The 17,677-nt window shown below is 37.6% G+C and overlaps 1 protein-coding gene across 1 annotated transcript in view; it reads right to left on the minus strand.

The window, feature by feature from the left end:
* Positions 1 to 3,015: 3,015 nt before the first annotated feature.
* The window catches only part of CALN1 (calneuron 1), a 360,637-nt gene continuing 345,975 nt past the window's right edge, over positions 3,016 to 17,677 (minus strand). Inside the window, exon 6 of the mRNA XM_040336748.1 lies at positions 3,016 to 4,264. Within this exon, the coding sequence (XP_040192682.1) occupies positions 4,137 to 4,264 (128 nt within the window). The 3' untranslated portion in view covers positions 3,016 to 4,136. The remainder of the gene's footprint in view (positions 4,265 to 17,677) is intronic.

The following is a 17,677-nucleotide window of genomic DNA, read 5'->3' on the forward strand; positions in this document are numbered from 1 at the left end:
GTTATAAAGTGCTAGATACCAAAAAAAGACAAAAACATGTAAAAAATGTATCAGTACAAGTAAATTGCATAAGGAAAGTGCGTAAGTATAAGTATAAGTACTAGTAAGGTGCATAAGGAAATTGCATCAAAGGTATTAATCAGTCCACCATAAAATATTTACTGAAATCCTAATAAAGTGCATCCAAAAAATTATTTTGTTCCATCAAAAATGATTGTGAATCAGTCCAACATTAAAGTGCTTCAACAGAAAAAAAAATGAATATAGAAAAAGATATACAACCAAAGTGTCCAGTGCAATGAATGTGTGTGTATAGCAGCGATACAGCACACGTGAGGTTAATAAAGTTCAGAGTTAATTTTTTTCCAATAGGTAAACCGCATCCATATACACAGTACTTTTGCGTAGCCCTGCCTAAATCACGTGACGCAAATCATGTCACTACGCCACCTGTGAGTGGAACGCAAGGTGAAGCGCATGCCACGATACCCACGCTCCGGACCTTAGACACTGCTGTTTTGCTTTGTTTGCACAGGCTCCAGCGGATTTTTACACTGCTGGGCTGCTGCAGTTTTTTAACATTTAGCTGTTTTAACTATTTTAATAAATATACTGTTTTATGGGTCACACTATGGGAGTTTTTTTGTCTCTGCCCATGTGAGGAACTTCTACCTGCCATCTGTCATTCCCCTCTCTGCTGGGTAAATGGTTTGAGTCTTCGAGTTCTGAACTTTATTAATCTCACCTGTGCTGTATTGCTGCTATACACACACATTCATTGCACTGGACACTTTGTATATCTTTTTCTACATTAATTTTTTTTTCTTCATTTTTTCTGTTGAAGCACTTTAATGTTGGACTGATTCACAATAATTTTTGATGGAATTTTTTTTTTTTTTAGATGCACTTTATTAGGATTTCAGTATATATTTTATGGTGGACTGATTGATTACCTTTGATGTAATTTCCTTATGCACCTTACTAGTACTTATACTTATACTTACGCACTTTCCTTATGCACTTTACTAGAAATTATACATTTTTTACATGTTTTTGGCTTTTTATGGTATATAGCACTTTATAACTGATATCATACACATTAAGTCCATTTAGTGGGTCAGCTGATCAGAATCAGTAGTGGCACTACTACTGCTTATTGGTACTTCTAGACAGACATATTATCTAATAGTTGTCTTTACAGATGTACCTGGTTTCTTTTAGACCAGGTGGGTCTCTATAGTGGGAGGTAGCGCCAATACCCCATTCTTTTATACCATTAAATAAAAATTGATTTACAAAATATGGTAAGAACCCACAACATCTGGATGATAATTCCACTGGCAAAATGCAGGAAGGAGAGAACAATTCCATATTGATATATAGGAGACTAATGGATGCGTGCTGTGTATGATATAATTTAATATAATATATATATTTCTCAGACTTACACATAATATCTGTCTGCTTGTTGTTTGCTCAGGTTGAAGTGAACACTTCTCAAACAATTGCACAAGCTGTCCTCTAATACAACTGGTAAATAGATACTATTGATGTATGTTGGACTAATCCCAACGAGTCAATTGGGAAAGGTTAGGTAGTGTGTACATGCATGTTGTATGCATGTCTGTAATACTTTGTATGTCTTGAGTTTTTTTTTTAAACTTGTATATGCAGCATTTTTGTTTAGTAAAGCATATTATTACACTACAAAGGTTTTTTTATGCTTCCTTGCTTTTATTGCAAAGTGACCTTAGGAAACAAGAAGCAAAGCAGAGATTTCCTTATGAACCATTGATAGTTCAAACACTGTATCTCTCTGATGGTAATGTAAAAATAAAAAAATGAAAAAAAAAATATATAAGTGGAAATTTCCTTTAAGGGTGCTTAAAATAGATGTGTAAGCAAAACTATTGAGCTGGGAGCAGTTTGATAATTTTTCATGATTTTGCTGCAGTCCATGTTCCCAAATGTGAGATTTCCCCTTACTTCCTGTTTTGGTGCTTAGACAGGTAATGGAGAGAAATGTCCCCAGTAATCATATATACAGCAACCAAAAAACTTTATTTGGAAGAGTTTGGAATGGTTAGAGCATCTGACCCCTTTTGGAGATCGAGCTGTTACAGTGACCAATACCACAAACTCTATACAAAAAAAAGTTTATTGCCACAACATCATCTTGAATAGGAAACTTGTGTCTGTCTTTGAACACCCAGATAGTAAGACATGACTTCCTGGTTATAAAAAGAATGCTTGTTGGCCACATTTTTATTACTCCTTAACATGAATCATCCAAATAAATCCATCCAGTTTAAATATTTTATGATTAGTCATTAACTATAGTTTTATATTAGAACAATAACATTTATCAAATAAATAAATGATTATGTTTAATGCACATCAATTCCTAATTTTAATGCAGGACTAAATGAAATGTCACAATTTACTAGGCATGCATTCAAAGTGCAAATCTAGCAATGTATGCTTTTGGCATGGAAGTGCAGATATATAATAATATGGCTTTGGCTCTTTAGAATTAATTTAATGGAAAAAGGTGGAAAGTTCAAGGAATATTTTATGAGTGCTACACAGTCACACCATCCACATACCACGATTGCAAAATGAAAAAAGATTTAGCTGTCAAAATATTAGCGGGATAAAATGACCAACAAAGTATCCTGATAATACCTTTACACTTAGCTTCAAATATTTTGTGCCATTGTTATTATTGCTTCAGACTTTATAGAAAGAAAAAATATTAAGTACAAACATTTTTATCAGGATTTACAATATTAAATTATCAACATGTTACCCATACCAAGATCATACAAAACAGCTATGAATTCTGTTATCCAGTTAAGACGTGAAATTCTGAAAATTCCAAAATATATCAAATTGCATCTTATATGTAAAAACATTACACACACAGCTTTGATCACCAAGAATTTCCTCATAACCGAGGACAACACTAGCTAACAAAAAATCTAATTACAGCAAAGTTACTGGACAGTGTGACGGAAAAAAAAATTAGCATTTTAGTCGCAAAAATTGTGTGGTTACTTTTGTGTGCTTTGTTCCATGCGTCAAATTCAAAGATAATGGAACTTGGATGGCTGTGCTGTCAGGGTTACTTTGCAGGAGCAATCAGAGTCAGAAGCAAGTACCATTCTTGACACTTGTGCAGTCAGTAGTAACTCTGAATACCTTATGAACCTGAGCAGGTTGTAATCAATGAGCCCAAATTAAAGCTGCAGCCATCACAGCACAAATTCAACAGAGATACACAGAAAGCAGCCTTGTGCACATACGCTAAATGTGGTTTGCTACTTTCTACAGACTTTTTATATTTAAAAACATAGCAAGAACAATTACATACATAGTGACCCATAGCAGTAAATCGTGATTATGTTTTCATAGTAATATAACTATAAATGAATATTTTATGATTGGTTGCTATGGAGTTTTGCACTTTGCATGTTACTCTTTGCCTTATAAATGAGCTTGATTATGGAATGTTCCCTCATCCAGAAAGCCCAAAAGATTTACCACCGTAGATAAAAGAAACCAGATTTGTTCTTTCAAAAATTGCCAAGACATCCAAATAACATTATATTCCATGAGACAAGAATTTATATATAAACAATCTGACAATATGGTAATACAAGTAGACTAGTAGAAGTTAAATGACTAAGTATGCAATGCATTACAGTGGCCACTGTGAATATATCAGTGCAGAATATACCTTGAAACTTTCCTGAAAGTTGGTGACAAAAGCAGGATGAACGATTAAAGTCTAAACAGACAACATTGTTGGTTTTGTAACCTGTTGTTGCTCATAGACATCTATGAACCTGTACAAAATGATGGCATTTTCATTTAACTTTGAAATAATAATTCAGAACTCCTGTGGGTTTATTGCATTAGGAAACAAAACTGTTAAAGCATTAAGACAGCCCTTTTGTGTCCCCGCCGAGAAGATTCAATTGTTCCGCAAGCCACTTCACAACTTCTGGCCTTGTATTGTTGCAGAACGATTGTTCTTGCAGCAGTTCCCATTACATATTAAGAAAAATGTTCACCTAAGCATGCGCATGCATGGTTATTTTTGTTCACAGTGCTATGGTAAAAAAAAAGAAAAACTACTCCATGCCACTCCGAAGAATCTGATTGGCCGCAATCAGCATGACGCTTATAATAAAGGCCATGGCAAATGCACATATAAGGCTCTTCCGTACACAGGTTTGCCTGTTCTGCTTCTGTGAATGTACTGAAAAGTAAAAGAGAAAGAAATATATCAATAATTTGTTTTAATTAGCATATTGAACTTAGCAAATAGCCAATACATTTGAAAAATGTCCATTGCCAAACGTTTAAAATGCCAAATAAACTAATTTTATAACTTAAAAAAGGGGACCTGTCTGATTAGGCATGCCTTACCCTTTTCTCTAAATGCATATTAAGCAAAGAAGATTGAGCTCCAGAACTTGTGAGCCTTTTCCCCTGCTAATTTTTATTACCATGCTTTCCAGGGTCCCCTAACAATAATATCTCTAAAGGCCCTTGAGTTAACCATAATGCTAATTTTGCTCTTGCATTGCTCAACCTTCCTGCTCAAACTTCTAATGACCTTAATAATATTCTAGGCTGCCCTACTTAATAGAGTTGATTTACTAAAAGGGATGTTGCACTTTTCAAAACAAAAGTTGCCCCACAGCTTAGTGAATGTTGTGATGTTTCAGTTTGAAAAAGAACACCCAATCCCGTGCAAGGAGAATAAAAGAAATAGCAATTTTACTTGCACATGATTGGATGATGGAATTCAACAGAGCTTCACTTTACTAAGCTCTGAGGTAAGGGGAGTTTCACTTTGTAAGAGAATTTACCCTAGAGCTTAGTGAATGTGGAGAAGTTTCACTTTAAAAAGGAATACCTAATCACGTGCAAAGTAAAACACAGCATTTTTGGTTATATATAATTGGATGATGGAAGACAACAGAATTTCTCTTTATTCACTAAACTCAAAATTCCCTTTCAGGTTGCAACTTCCCTTGCAATTTGACCAGAATGTATTAATTTAGTAAATCAATGCTGGTGTCCTAATGCAGGATCTTCTGGAAAATTGTGTTAGCTACTAACAGCTATTTTGTCCTCCACAAGATGCTAGCAGAGAACATGAATACATAAAACATTCTATCAAAGAGGTCCGCCTATTGCAATAAGACAGTAGTGAATGGTTTTGATGGACTGCTCATGTTCTCTGCCATCTATTGATATCATTATCTAAGACTTATGCCTTGTACACACGACCGGTTCATCCGATGAAAATGGACCGATGGATTTTTTCATCAGATATCCGATGAAGCTGACTTTCATCAGTCTTGCCTACACACCATCAGTTAAAAATCCGATTGTGTCCAACGTGGTGACGTAAAACACAATGGCGTGCACGAGCATGCGTCAACTTGTCTCTGAGCATGCGTGGATTTTTGACTGATGGATTTTCCCACAGACGATCGTTTTTTTCTATCGTTTTTTTATCCATCAGAAAATTTTAAAACAGGTTCTATTTTTTTTCACAGATGGGAAAAAAAACGATGGGGCCCACACACGATCGGTTGTCCGATGAAAACGGTCCATCGGACCGTTTTCATCAGGCGAACCGATCGTGTGTACAGGGCAGAACACTGTGTCTATGTTGGTCTTCAAGAAAATGACAGTGAGGACTTATTTGGCTTATTTGTCTTCTATAATGAAGGACATATGCAAATTGAACATTCCCTTAAAGGTGTTCCTTGCTACTATATTGCAATAGCAAAATGGCTTGGACCAAATGCATGCATATATACTTCTTTGCCATCTTGTGGAGGATAAAGGAACTGTTTGCCTTTGCAGCTAATTTCTGAAAGATCCTGCTTAAAGACAGTGTCATGGGTCAGTGTTTCCTTCAGAATAATCAAAGTAAGCAAGGTATGTGAGGGGGAAGGCAGAGCAAGGGTGTTAATTAGTTGGACCTGCAGTAGAGGCAAGCAAATTTGGCAGGCATTGGTGCCTGCAAAGGATTGCAAGAGAATAGAGTAGAGGGTGGTGGAGTTCCTAAAGCAGAGCATATACAAAATCAAAGGGTCGACTTGCAATGGTGATGTTGGTAAGAAGGAATTTGAGGTTATTATTCTTCCAAAATTTGGTGAACATTTGAAAATTTCAAAAATGTTTTTTTTTTTTTTTTGGTGAAATGCAGTGGAGTTAATTGTTTAGGTAAAATTAAAGTGGATTTTGGGGATCATTAAAGAGACCCTTTTCACAGGATCACAGGGTACAGTAATAATATGGAGGTCAGTAGAAGGACTTAGAGAGAGCTGTGATGGACCCAAGAGATCTACAGTCCCAGAAGTCTCTGTTTCCAGTGGATTTCAGGGGATAATTTCTCAGGATTAGTATGGCAGGAGAGGTAAATCTTCGACTACTGTACATGGTTGATCAAACCTTTTACCTACAAATTATATACAATATATATATATATATATATATATATATATATATATATATATATATATATATATATATATATATATATATATAAATAAATATATATATAATGTCCTATAAAATCAGTCAACCTAGTGTCCAAAGAAATAATCAAGTGAATATAATCTCTAAAAGAAAGTTGATATCCACCTAGCAGTGTTGACAAAGACCCTCTTGTTATTACAAAAAAAATCTAAGAAAAACAAAATCACTTTGGAAAAACCTGGCCACTGGTATATCGATTAAAAAAGCATTCAATCAAGTGGAGATCAGCTTGTCTCTGCTGCAGTTGCCCATCATCATGCTCAGAAAGCAAGCAAAATAAATCCCACATAATGTAGTATTATAAAAGCACCTTCATTTATTAGTAACAGAAATACACAACATAGAGGCAAATTTTTCTTTAGTCCAATATAAGAACATGAATGTAATGCCCCTGCATAAGAAATCAGAAAAGATGTTCAGGAATTTGCTCTTTGATATGTTATACCATTAATGTCACTGCTTTAATTAGACAGCAGAACTGTTGGTTAGGTTAGGTGGGAGGCATTCTTACTGCCCCCTTTATATGGAACACACATGGCCATCAATATTTTATAGCTATAGCTTAATGTTGCATCACATTATGAAGCCATGTTATATTTCCTGTCCTCCTATACTTTTATATTTCTAGGTCCTCCTGTCTAAAAAGTGTTGGGTCTTTACATAATCAGTTTAAATTCACTGGGCTTATGCAGAAAACACTTAGGGGTCTATTTATATTTGTATAGCATTTTGATACAGTGAATCTGCATGTACTTTTGTTCTGTGCAAATTAGGCAAAAACACATATTCTTCAGGCTATTTTATTTTATGAACAAATGTACATGCAGATACACTGGATGAAAGGCTATATGATGTGTTTTTATAAATAGACCCCCTAATTAAAGTAAGAGGTTGTCCCTCCATGATAGTAAGGGATGCAGTACTAATTTAGGCCTGATTTCCATACACAAAATGTCTCCTAAAGCAGGCAACATTTCATGCAGCCAAATCTGAAAAGACCTACAGTACCTACTTTTTACTAATATATTACACATCAGGCAGGACATGCCACAAAGCATTAGAATCAAATGCAGAGACTGCAGTTCTTGGGAACAGCTTTTCCTCAATGTTATAATAGTTAATCCTGTACGTCTCTAGAAGACAAACCTCTAACTAAAAACAGGATTTAACTTTTTGTTGAAAAGCTGGTTAAAAACTTGTAGGCAGTGAACAATGCAAACAATACATATAACTATGTGTGCTTTAAAATAATTATGGCATACCTTTCCTACAAGGTCATGCTGGTCATCTAAAAAGCAGTTTCCTCACTACAACCATTCCTTGAAGTTGCAAGACATATTCCATCCATCCAAATCAAATTGTGTCATTCCACTTACACTGAGTCTTCCATCACTACACTATCTGACATTTTATTTAAAGCCTTTATTATAATTTAAAAAAGTAAATTTAAAATCATTTTAACCCCAGACCCTTTGAACGATTAAATCATCTATCACATCAGCAGAGTGCTATGAAAACACCTTTGTGCAGTAGGCATTTAACATACATAAAAGAGCTAAGCATGTTGGATTGCAGATATAACCTACTTAGCATGGGGATATAAATTACATGTGTGTATGATGATGAAAACAGACAATTAATGGATAATTCTACATCTTAAAGAAATTCAGAAACTGAACTATTTAAATCCAAAACTGAAACATTTTAAATATTGCAAATTACCAGTTGTTAGATAAGGTGCTTGCATAATTTTTCTATTTTCAGGCATTTTTTTTCCATATTTCCACTTGCAAACCCTGAAAATTTCCTATTTCTGGTTGGCAACACTCACATTTGCAGCATAACTATGGAAGGAGCTAAGTCCCTAGTTTGGACTTTATACATGTCTTCCTTTGTTCGGCTTCTTTCATGGGGCATAGGGGAGTAGTAGTTTACACAAGAGAGATAAGGATGTTGGTGCTAAAAATGTTGGAAAATGTTGCCTAAAAATGAAAATAATGCATCCACCAACTTTAGTGACTAGTAAGCCTATGAATACATTATGTAATACACAATGTATTACATAGGATAATGTAATACTATGTAATACATTACATTTTTGTGCTTGGGTTTAGATTAGACTTTAGAGTGGTTCTAAAGACTTTGCTGCGTACAGACGATTGGACATTCCGACAACAAAACTGTGGATTTTCTTTCCAATGGATGTTAGCTCAAACTTGTCTTGCATACACACGGTCTCACAAATGTTGTCGGAAATTCGCCAAGAACGTGGTGATGTACAAGATGTACAACGGCACTATTAAAGGGAAGTTCAATACCAGTCGTGTTAGTAGAAGTTTGTCCACACATGATCGGAATTTACAAGAACGGATTTTGTTTTCGGAAAATTCGAGAACCAGCTCTCAATTTCCGACAGCTAATTTCCAATGGAGCCTACACACGGTCAGAATTTCCGACAACAAGCTCCTATCGAACATTTGTTGTCGGAAATTCCAACTATGTGTATGCAGCATTAGAGTGGTTGTAAACCCTTTCATATACCCAGTGAATTGACTGACCTCAGCTGATACACAGGGATGCAAGGAATACCCCAACATAAGTTGTATCTGTCTATCTGCAGCCCTTCTCTACATCTATTCAAAGTGATGAATTCTAAAGCTTGTCTGAGAGTTCAGGACAAAGGGGGTGGTTACCTGAAGTTGCACTCTGCAGAGCTCAGTATGGAGAGCTTTGACAGCTGATTGGAGGGAAGGTACACACCCCTCCACACAGCATGCAGGAACAGAGCTGAGGCTGCAAATAATTTGGAGGTTCTTCCCTGTCATAATTTTTCTCTTTGTGTCAGTGAACCTTGCCAGAAGTGATCCTTGCTGATAGCAGAGGAATGAAGCAGCAGACAGACAGGCATTGAGACAAATACACACTATAGAGGGATGTGCTGTATTCATATTTCATGTCTGAGGTTTACATATACTTTAAGTTTTTTTTACCTTCATGCAATCTCTGCATTAGGGTAAAAATCCTTCTGTTATTAGGACCCCCCAGCTACCCCTTATACTTACCTGAGCCCACTCTCAATCTGCTCTCTCTTGCCACAGGACAGAGAGGTAGCAGGTGGTTTTTGCTGCTGTCAATCAAACCTGTTATGGGGGAATGGGGTTGGGCTGAGCCACAATGTCTGTGTCTATGGATGCAGACAGCGTGACTCAGCATCAAGCCTGCATGGCAGAGGCTTCTTATGGGGGGCACAGTGGTTATAGAAAAGAGCCACCCCTTTTAAAATAATCACATGTTGTTGCTTTGCAGCCTGAAATGAAGACTGATATGTTTTTGTTTTATCCAGCTGTATTTACTAGTGGAACTTATAACATCCAAGTGAAAGACTTAACACCAACATGTCAAAAAAAAAAAACGGAATCACTGAGTAGGAAAACGGATCACCCCCTTATGTCAGTATTTTGTTGGACAACATTTTGCTTTATTTACAGCCTTTAGTCTTTCTCTACTAACTTTACACATGTAGACTTTGTGATATTTTCCACTCTCCTTTGCAGAACGGCTTAGGTTCAGTTAAATTTAAAGGGTGACCATTTGTGGACTGCAGTCTTCGAGTTAATCCAGAGATTTTCAATGTGGTTTAAGTCTAGGCTCTGACTAGGCCATGCAAGGACATTCACCTTTTTCTCCTTCAACCCATGTGCGATGGCAGATTGTACCAGGCAAATTTCCCTGCCCCAGCTGCTGCAGCGCCGAAAGACGTTCTCTCCCAGCCATCCACATGCCCAGCGGTTGAATGCTAGCTTAGCTAAATTGCTAGCACTTCAGAGGGAGGAAGAGGAGGACTTCCTTACCGCGTTCCAGCGCCCACCAAGACTAACTGTGAGGGCTTACAGTGTTGTGGCAACACCAACACCTAGGGCCCAAATTTATGCAGAGTATATACGGCAGGCCCCTACTTTCAAACATCCATCTTACAAACGACTCCTACTTGCAAACGGAAGGAGACAACAGGAAGTGAGAAGAAATCTACCCCTAGGAAGGGAAATTCTCTTCTGTAAAAGGTGTCTCCTGTCCACTGATGCTTTATCACCAATCCTTGTTTCACAATAAAAAAAAAATCATTTGTCATTGGGACAGAAAGTGAGGTGCAATCTTCTGAACAGATGCACACAGACAGCAAAACAAATGTTACAGGGGTGATAACCCTTCTCTATGTTTTCAGAAAAGCTTAAAAAAAGATGTTATGGCTGAAGCTACACTTTAAAGAAGTACCAGGACGCCGGACCCGCCGAAGAGGACGCCAGACCCACCGAAGAGGACACCCGACCCGCCGAAGAAGACACCCGACCCGCCGAAGAGGACACCCGACCCGCCGAAGACGGACGCCCGACCCGCCGAAGACGGACGCCCGACCCGCCGAAGAGGACACCCGAAGCCGCAGAAGGACGCCGGACCCGACGAGGCCGCTGATGAACGCCGCGCAAGACACCAAAACTGTAAGTACAAAAAGACAAAAAAACATTTTTTTTCACAGGAATTCGGGCCACTTTGGGGGTGCGCGGTATACGCGGGAGCGCGTTATACCGCGATAAATACGGTATACACATAATAATAATTTTATTGAATGATAACAAAATTCAATACATGAAAAAATTTAAAGATATGATGGAATAAGGATAAAAATATTTAATTGAGCTGAGAATTTCCCTTTCCCATTGAGCTGGTATGTGAGTATTATGCCGCATACACAAGAAGAAAAGAAACAGCGTTTTTCGGCATGTAGAAAAAAACAATGTTTTTCCAACTTCATCATTAAAAAGACGTTGCCCACACACCATAGTTTTTTTTAAATGCTCTAGCAAAGCGCGGTGACGTACAACACATACAACGGCACTATAAAAGGGAAGTTCCATGCGGATGACGCCACCCTTAGGGCTGCTTTAGCTGATTCTGTGTTAGTAAAAGACGATTTGCGCTTTTCTGTCTGTTACAGCGTGATGAATGTGCTTACTCCATTATGAACGGTAGTTTTACCAGAACGAGCACTCTCATCTCATAACTTGCTTCTGACCATGCATTGGTTTTTAACGTCGTTTTAGCCCACACACGATCATTTCTTACAACCGGAAAAACGACATAGTTTAAAACGTCATTAAAAAATGCAGCATGCTCGAAAAAAAAATGTGTTTTTCAGAAGCCGAAAAATTATGTGAAGCCCACACACGATCATTTTAAATTACATTTTTTTTAAATGACGTTTTTTTCATGCCGAAAAATAATCATGTGTACGCGGCATTAGGGTTTTGCTCCATCAATATCTTTTTATGGAATATTCCCACTATTCATATTTGATTTATTTTTGTTTTTTTCTTCACCTATACAGTATTACCTGTAGACTCCATTTTCTGCATCTACTCCTAAAGAAGTGGATATCAATCCATAAAAATGTAGAGTTATAGGATGCTCAGGAAAAATTGTATTGTCTTGTTATGAATTTTGGTGTTTGGCTTTAGCAATAAAATGTTATTAATACTTACATAGACCTATGGTACTATGATGAATTAGTCAATATGACTCAGCTCAATTAAAGTTTTTACCCTTATTCCATCATGTCTGTAAATTGTTTCTTTGAATTTTCTTATAATGCAATAAAATTATTATTATGTGTATATATTGATAGTCCCCTAGACCTATGTTTTTCCTTTCGATTTACAATTTGGATGGAGGCTTATCATGTATGGTGCCACCGACCACTTCCCCATTTTTCTTCAGATATTTGGGTAGAAGACACCCTTGGTCACTTGATGGTCTGTGCAACATACTCTAGGGTTCAGGGACATTTGGAATAATAGGGAAGCCTGGGGTATTATATATGTCCTAGAGGCGTACTTACTTCCTGTATATATTTTCCTGACCCATATATTTTTTAATCATATATTTATATGTACATGGCGTTACATTTTTCCTTTTCCCTCTTTCCCATTCCCCTTCCCCTGGTAGCAGCTGTAGGTGTTGGGGTGTGTTGGGCTCTTATGTCCCGAAACTGTAATGTGCCACTATTCCTATTGTCCTCCCCCCTCATCCCGATATGGGCGCTGGGTAGGGAGGTTTCTGGTGATGAATCAACATCATGTATTCACGCTCGACGCGTGACGTCTTCATCATGGCACTGTAGCGTTGTTTGGTAGTCATCTGACCCCACTACGTGAGATTGGATGGATGACACGCCCCTTTATGCTAGTATTCATGCTGATTCAGGTTGGGCGTCACTCCCTCCCTTCCCCAGCATGTGTGGTGTGCACATGGCGTTGGCCACGGTCCGGGTTTATGCCTCATATTTAGGTTGTGGGTTGCGCATTTCAGGTATCACATGTCCCCTTTTTTCTCACTGGTGGACCTAGCAAACCATCATTCCTATCAAGGATCTCGACATGTAAGATCTGTGGGATTACCCTTTTACTTTTTTCTATATTGTTTTGGGTTTGGTTCACATTTTTCACCTCTACTTCACGGTTCTAGTATTACTTTAACAGATGATCACAGGTCAATATTTTATCCCCCACCCATATGTTTTTTTAGGAATACACCTGGTGATGGATACTTGGTCTTCCATTCCACTCCCCTTGGGGGGATCACCTGGGTCTTGCCGCCTCAGCCCCATGGCTGACGTTCTCTGACACTCCTCTCATGTGCAGAGCTGACAGAATTTCCCATTCCCATTGAGTTGGTATGCCAATATCTGTTTCTAGAATATGCTCACTATATATATATATATATATATATATATATATATATATATATATATATATATATATATATATATATATATATATATATATATATATATATATATATATATATATGTGTGATTTATATTAGTTTTTTCTTCATATGTTACCTTTTCTGCACCTACTCCTGAAGAAGTGTAGATCAATTTCCGAAACATGTAAAGTTATAGAATGCTCAGAAAAATGTTGGATTGTCTTGTTGGTATGAATTTTGGTGTTTGGTTTTGTCAAAGAAATGTTATTAATACTTACATAGTCCTATGGTAAAAATGTAAAGGGTATATCCACGCTAGGAACTAAAGTTAATAAGCAGCTGGGCACTATAACCCAGACACCAGGCACAGATAAAATATGTAAAAAGATTGCCACGCTAAACAATAAAGCGTATTCGTGCGAATACAGACAAATTTCAAAATATACGAATGTGCAGATAATCAACAGTATATAAACAATAATAACTGTATATAAAGTTTGAAGACACATATGCTAATTACATCACATGTGAATAAAGTGAAATTGTGCAAACAAAAAGTTAATATAAAGCTGGATTCCATCAAAGAAAGTCTCATGGAAGAAGAGAGTGTTTGACAATTACGATCACACACCTGAAGGCGTGACACCCTTGATGATGTAATTTATGATGAAACGATCATCTGGATAGATATGTACACATGCTGCTGCACTTGCATGATTGCTGCTTGAAATGCACAAAGATTTTATCTGTTTGATCTGTTGATTGTGACATGATCATAGCTTGGACATTTATGTACAGTAAGTGTACTGCTGAATAAACGGATGTTGAGACAGTATCACTATGTGGAGTCCTTTTGTTTCCTAAACATTCTGATATTAAGGCTTCCTACACTGAATCTTGTATCCTGAGGTGCTGTGAACCTCTCGGTGTATACCATTCATGGCCATAGGAGAGGAATGTCCAGACTTCTTTTTCAGTGGATCATAGATCCAACCAAGCGCTATCCTCTCTGAGTAAGAGGGTCGCTGGCTTTCCGGTAAGCCTCTATTTTTGTTATATTGATCCATGTCGCGCCTTCAGTTGTATGCTTGTCATTTTCAAACACTCTCTTCTTCCATGAGACTTTCCTTTGATGGAATCCAGCTTTATATGAACTTTTTGTTTGCACAATTGCACTTTATTCACATGTGATGTAATGTAACATATGTGTCTTCAAACTTTATTCACGGTTATTATTGTTTATAAACTGTTGATTATCTGCACATTCATATATTTTGATATTTGTCTGTATTCACACGAATGCACTTTATTGTTTAGCGCTGCACTCTTTTTACATATAGTCCCATGGTACTATGATGAATTAATCAATATGACTCAGCTCAATTAAATGTTTTTACCCTTATTCCATCATGTCTGTAAATTGTTATTTACGGTATATCAATTTTGTTTTAAATTATCTGCACATTCGTATATTTTGATATTTGTCTGTATTCGCACGAATACGCTTTATTGTTTAGCGTGGCAATCTTCTTACATATTTTATCTGTGCCTGGTGTCTGGGTTATTGTGCCCAGCTGCTTATTAACTTTAGTTCCTAGCGTGGATATACCCTTTACATTTTTACCATATATATATATTTCTAGTGATTAGCCTCATTCAAAGTCCCCTAGACCTATGTTTTTCCTTTAGGTTATGGATCAATGCTATGCAGTGTTATGTCTATGGAAGCGAGCAGTAGCAAAGTAGCTTTTTAGAGTGGAAGTGTGTTTGGGTGCAAAGTCTTAGGCCCCATACACACAATAGAATCCATCCGCAGATAAATCCCAGCAAATGGGTTTCTGCGGATAGATCCTATGGTGTGTACACGCCAGCGGATCTGTTTCCGCGGAGAAATCTCCTCTGGGATGGATTCCAGCAGATCGGATATTTGCTGACATGCACAACAAATCCATCTGCTGGAATCCATTCCAACGGATGGATCCGCTCGTCTGTACAGACTTACCGGATCCATCCGTCCAAAGGGATTCCCCGCACGCATCGTAATGATTTGACGCATGCGTGGAATTCCTTATATGACAGCGTCGCGCCGTCGCCACGTCATAATCGCGGCGACGGCGCGACACGTCATCGCCAGAGGATTTCCGCGCGGATTTCAATGCGATGGTGTGTACACTCCATCGCAGAGAAATCTGCGGAAATCTTTGAGAGGATTTATCCGTGGAAACGGTCCGCTGGACCGTATCCGCGGATAAATTCTCTTGTGTGTATGGGGCCTTAGGATATAGAACTGCGTAGCACAGCTTTGGAAGTACAGGAATAAAAGTTAGTAGCAGAGTAAGAAAATATGGGTACACATCTGTAGAAAATATTGAGAGTCCAAGGGAAAGCAGTGTCTACAGAATGTATACATTTAGAAGGGAGCAGTCTGTATCACAGCAGCACATGCCTGCTAAATATGTATTGGAGATAGAACACCCCGCTAAAGAATTGCAATTCAATACTGTTTCGGATTTCTGTACAAGTAATTGAATATATGATATGTATCAAACAAAGAGTAAATAATGTGTTATTAATGCTAACATGACACAGCATTTGCCAATAACTTAAAGTGATACTAAAGTCTTGTTTTTTTTTGTTTTGTTTTTTAATAATAAACATGTTATACTAACCTGGTCTGTGCAGTGGTTTTGCATAGAGCAGCCTGGATCCTCATCCTCTCGGGTCCCTCTTTGGCGTTCTGGACTCCTCCATCCTGTTGAGTCCCTCCACAGCAAGCAGCTTGCTATGGGGGCACCTGAGCCGAGCAGCAGCCCCGTGTGTCTATTCAGACTCGGAGCCATGGTTCGGTCCGCCCCCTCCTGATTGGCTAACTGAGCTGTGTCTCAGCCAATTAAGAGGAAGAATCCAAGACAACCAAGGCACACGTGCACATCGCTGGCTAGAGGGGAACCTCAGGGAAGTATTAGGAGGGCTGCTGCACACAGAAGGCTTTTTATCTTAATGCATAAAAAGCATTAAGATAAAAAAAAACCTTCTGCCTTTACAACCACTTAAAGCTTTTTCATCATATACAGGTAATTTCTCAAAGTATAAATACTGTAGATAGAAAATTGTTTTTATTTAATTTTTGTTTTTTCGCTGTAGCATAATACTTTTATCATGATGGTCTGTTAAAACAAAATCTAAACACAATGGTAATATCCCTAATGTGGTTGTAAAGTCAGAATATTTTTATCTGAATGAATTCTATCCTCCCTAATACTTACCTGAGCCCATCTTGATCCAGCAATGTTGCAGGAGAGTCTCGGCTGCCCGGGACTCTCCGTCCTCATCAGCTGAGACACAGAAGTGGCACTATTGGCTCATGCTGCTGTCAACCAAAGTCAATTAGCCAATAAGGAGAGAGACCGGGTGCGGGCCGAACCACAGCTCCCTGTCTGAATGGATACACAGAGCAGCAACTCTGCTTGGCTGCTCCATAGCAAGCTGCTTGCTGTGGCGGCACTCGGCAGGAGGGAGGGGCCAGGAGCACCGGTGAGGGACTCGAGAAGAGGAGGATCTGGGCTGCTCTGTGCAAAGCCACTACACAGAGAAGGTAAGTATAACATGTTTGTTATTTTTAAAGAAAAAAACTGAGACATTAGTATCACTTTAAGCGTTCTTTATGTGTGCTGAAACTGCATTTCTATATTGTTTCTTGCTGTTGTTTGTAATGGTATGTAGTTGTGTGATTAGAGATAGGATATTTTACATTCACATGATGGGTTTACTTGATCTATAGAATTAATGCTTTGGCATTTGAATTTTTGAGGACTTGTTGTTTGAACACTATTCCAAAACCCTTTCTGAATGCATTTAGCTGCAGATGGAGAATGAATTGCTAAGGCTGGATCACAATCTGGATTCCAGAAGGTGACTATTTAGTTTGGAGTAGTAAACTCATCTCTGATGGACATTGATAACATAAGGGAATACAATCAACAACAGAGCAGCTGCAAAGTCATATTTGTACTACTCCTAACCTTTGGTTACATTGTATATTTTCCTAAAAAATAGAATTAATCCAAATTTTTTTTTAGCACAACTTAAATTTGACGGTATATGTTTCAACATAAAATGTTGACGGTTAGTTTATAAAAATGCATAAACTTTTTAAAGAAAAAAACATTATATATTGTTTATGATTAAACAACATATATAAATTTCCAATAAATGTAATAGTGCTTGATTTATTGTTTTTTTTAATAAAAAATAAATAACGTTTTCAATGAAATGCCACGGTGCTGTGAGCACTGTGGAAGTTAATTCATTCTACCTGTCAGAATGTATTGGCTTCCTCATATGAGGT

The sequence above is a fragment of the Rana temporaria genome, chromosome 2 (assembly GCF_905171775.1).
Source record: "Rana temporaria chromosome 2, aRanTem1.1, whole genome shotgun sequence".
NCBI classification, from domain to species: domain Eukaryota; kingdom Metazoa; phylum Chordata; class Amphibia; order Anura; family Ranidae; genus Rana; species Rana temporaria.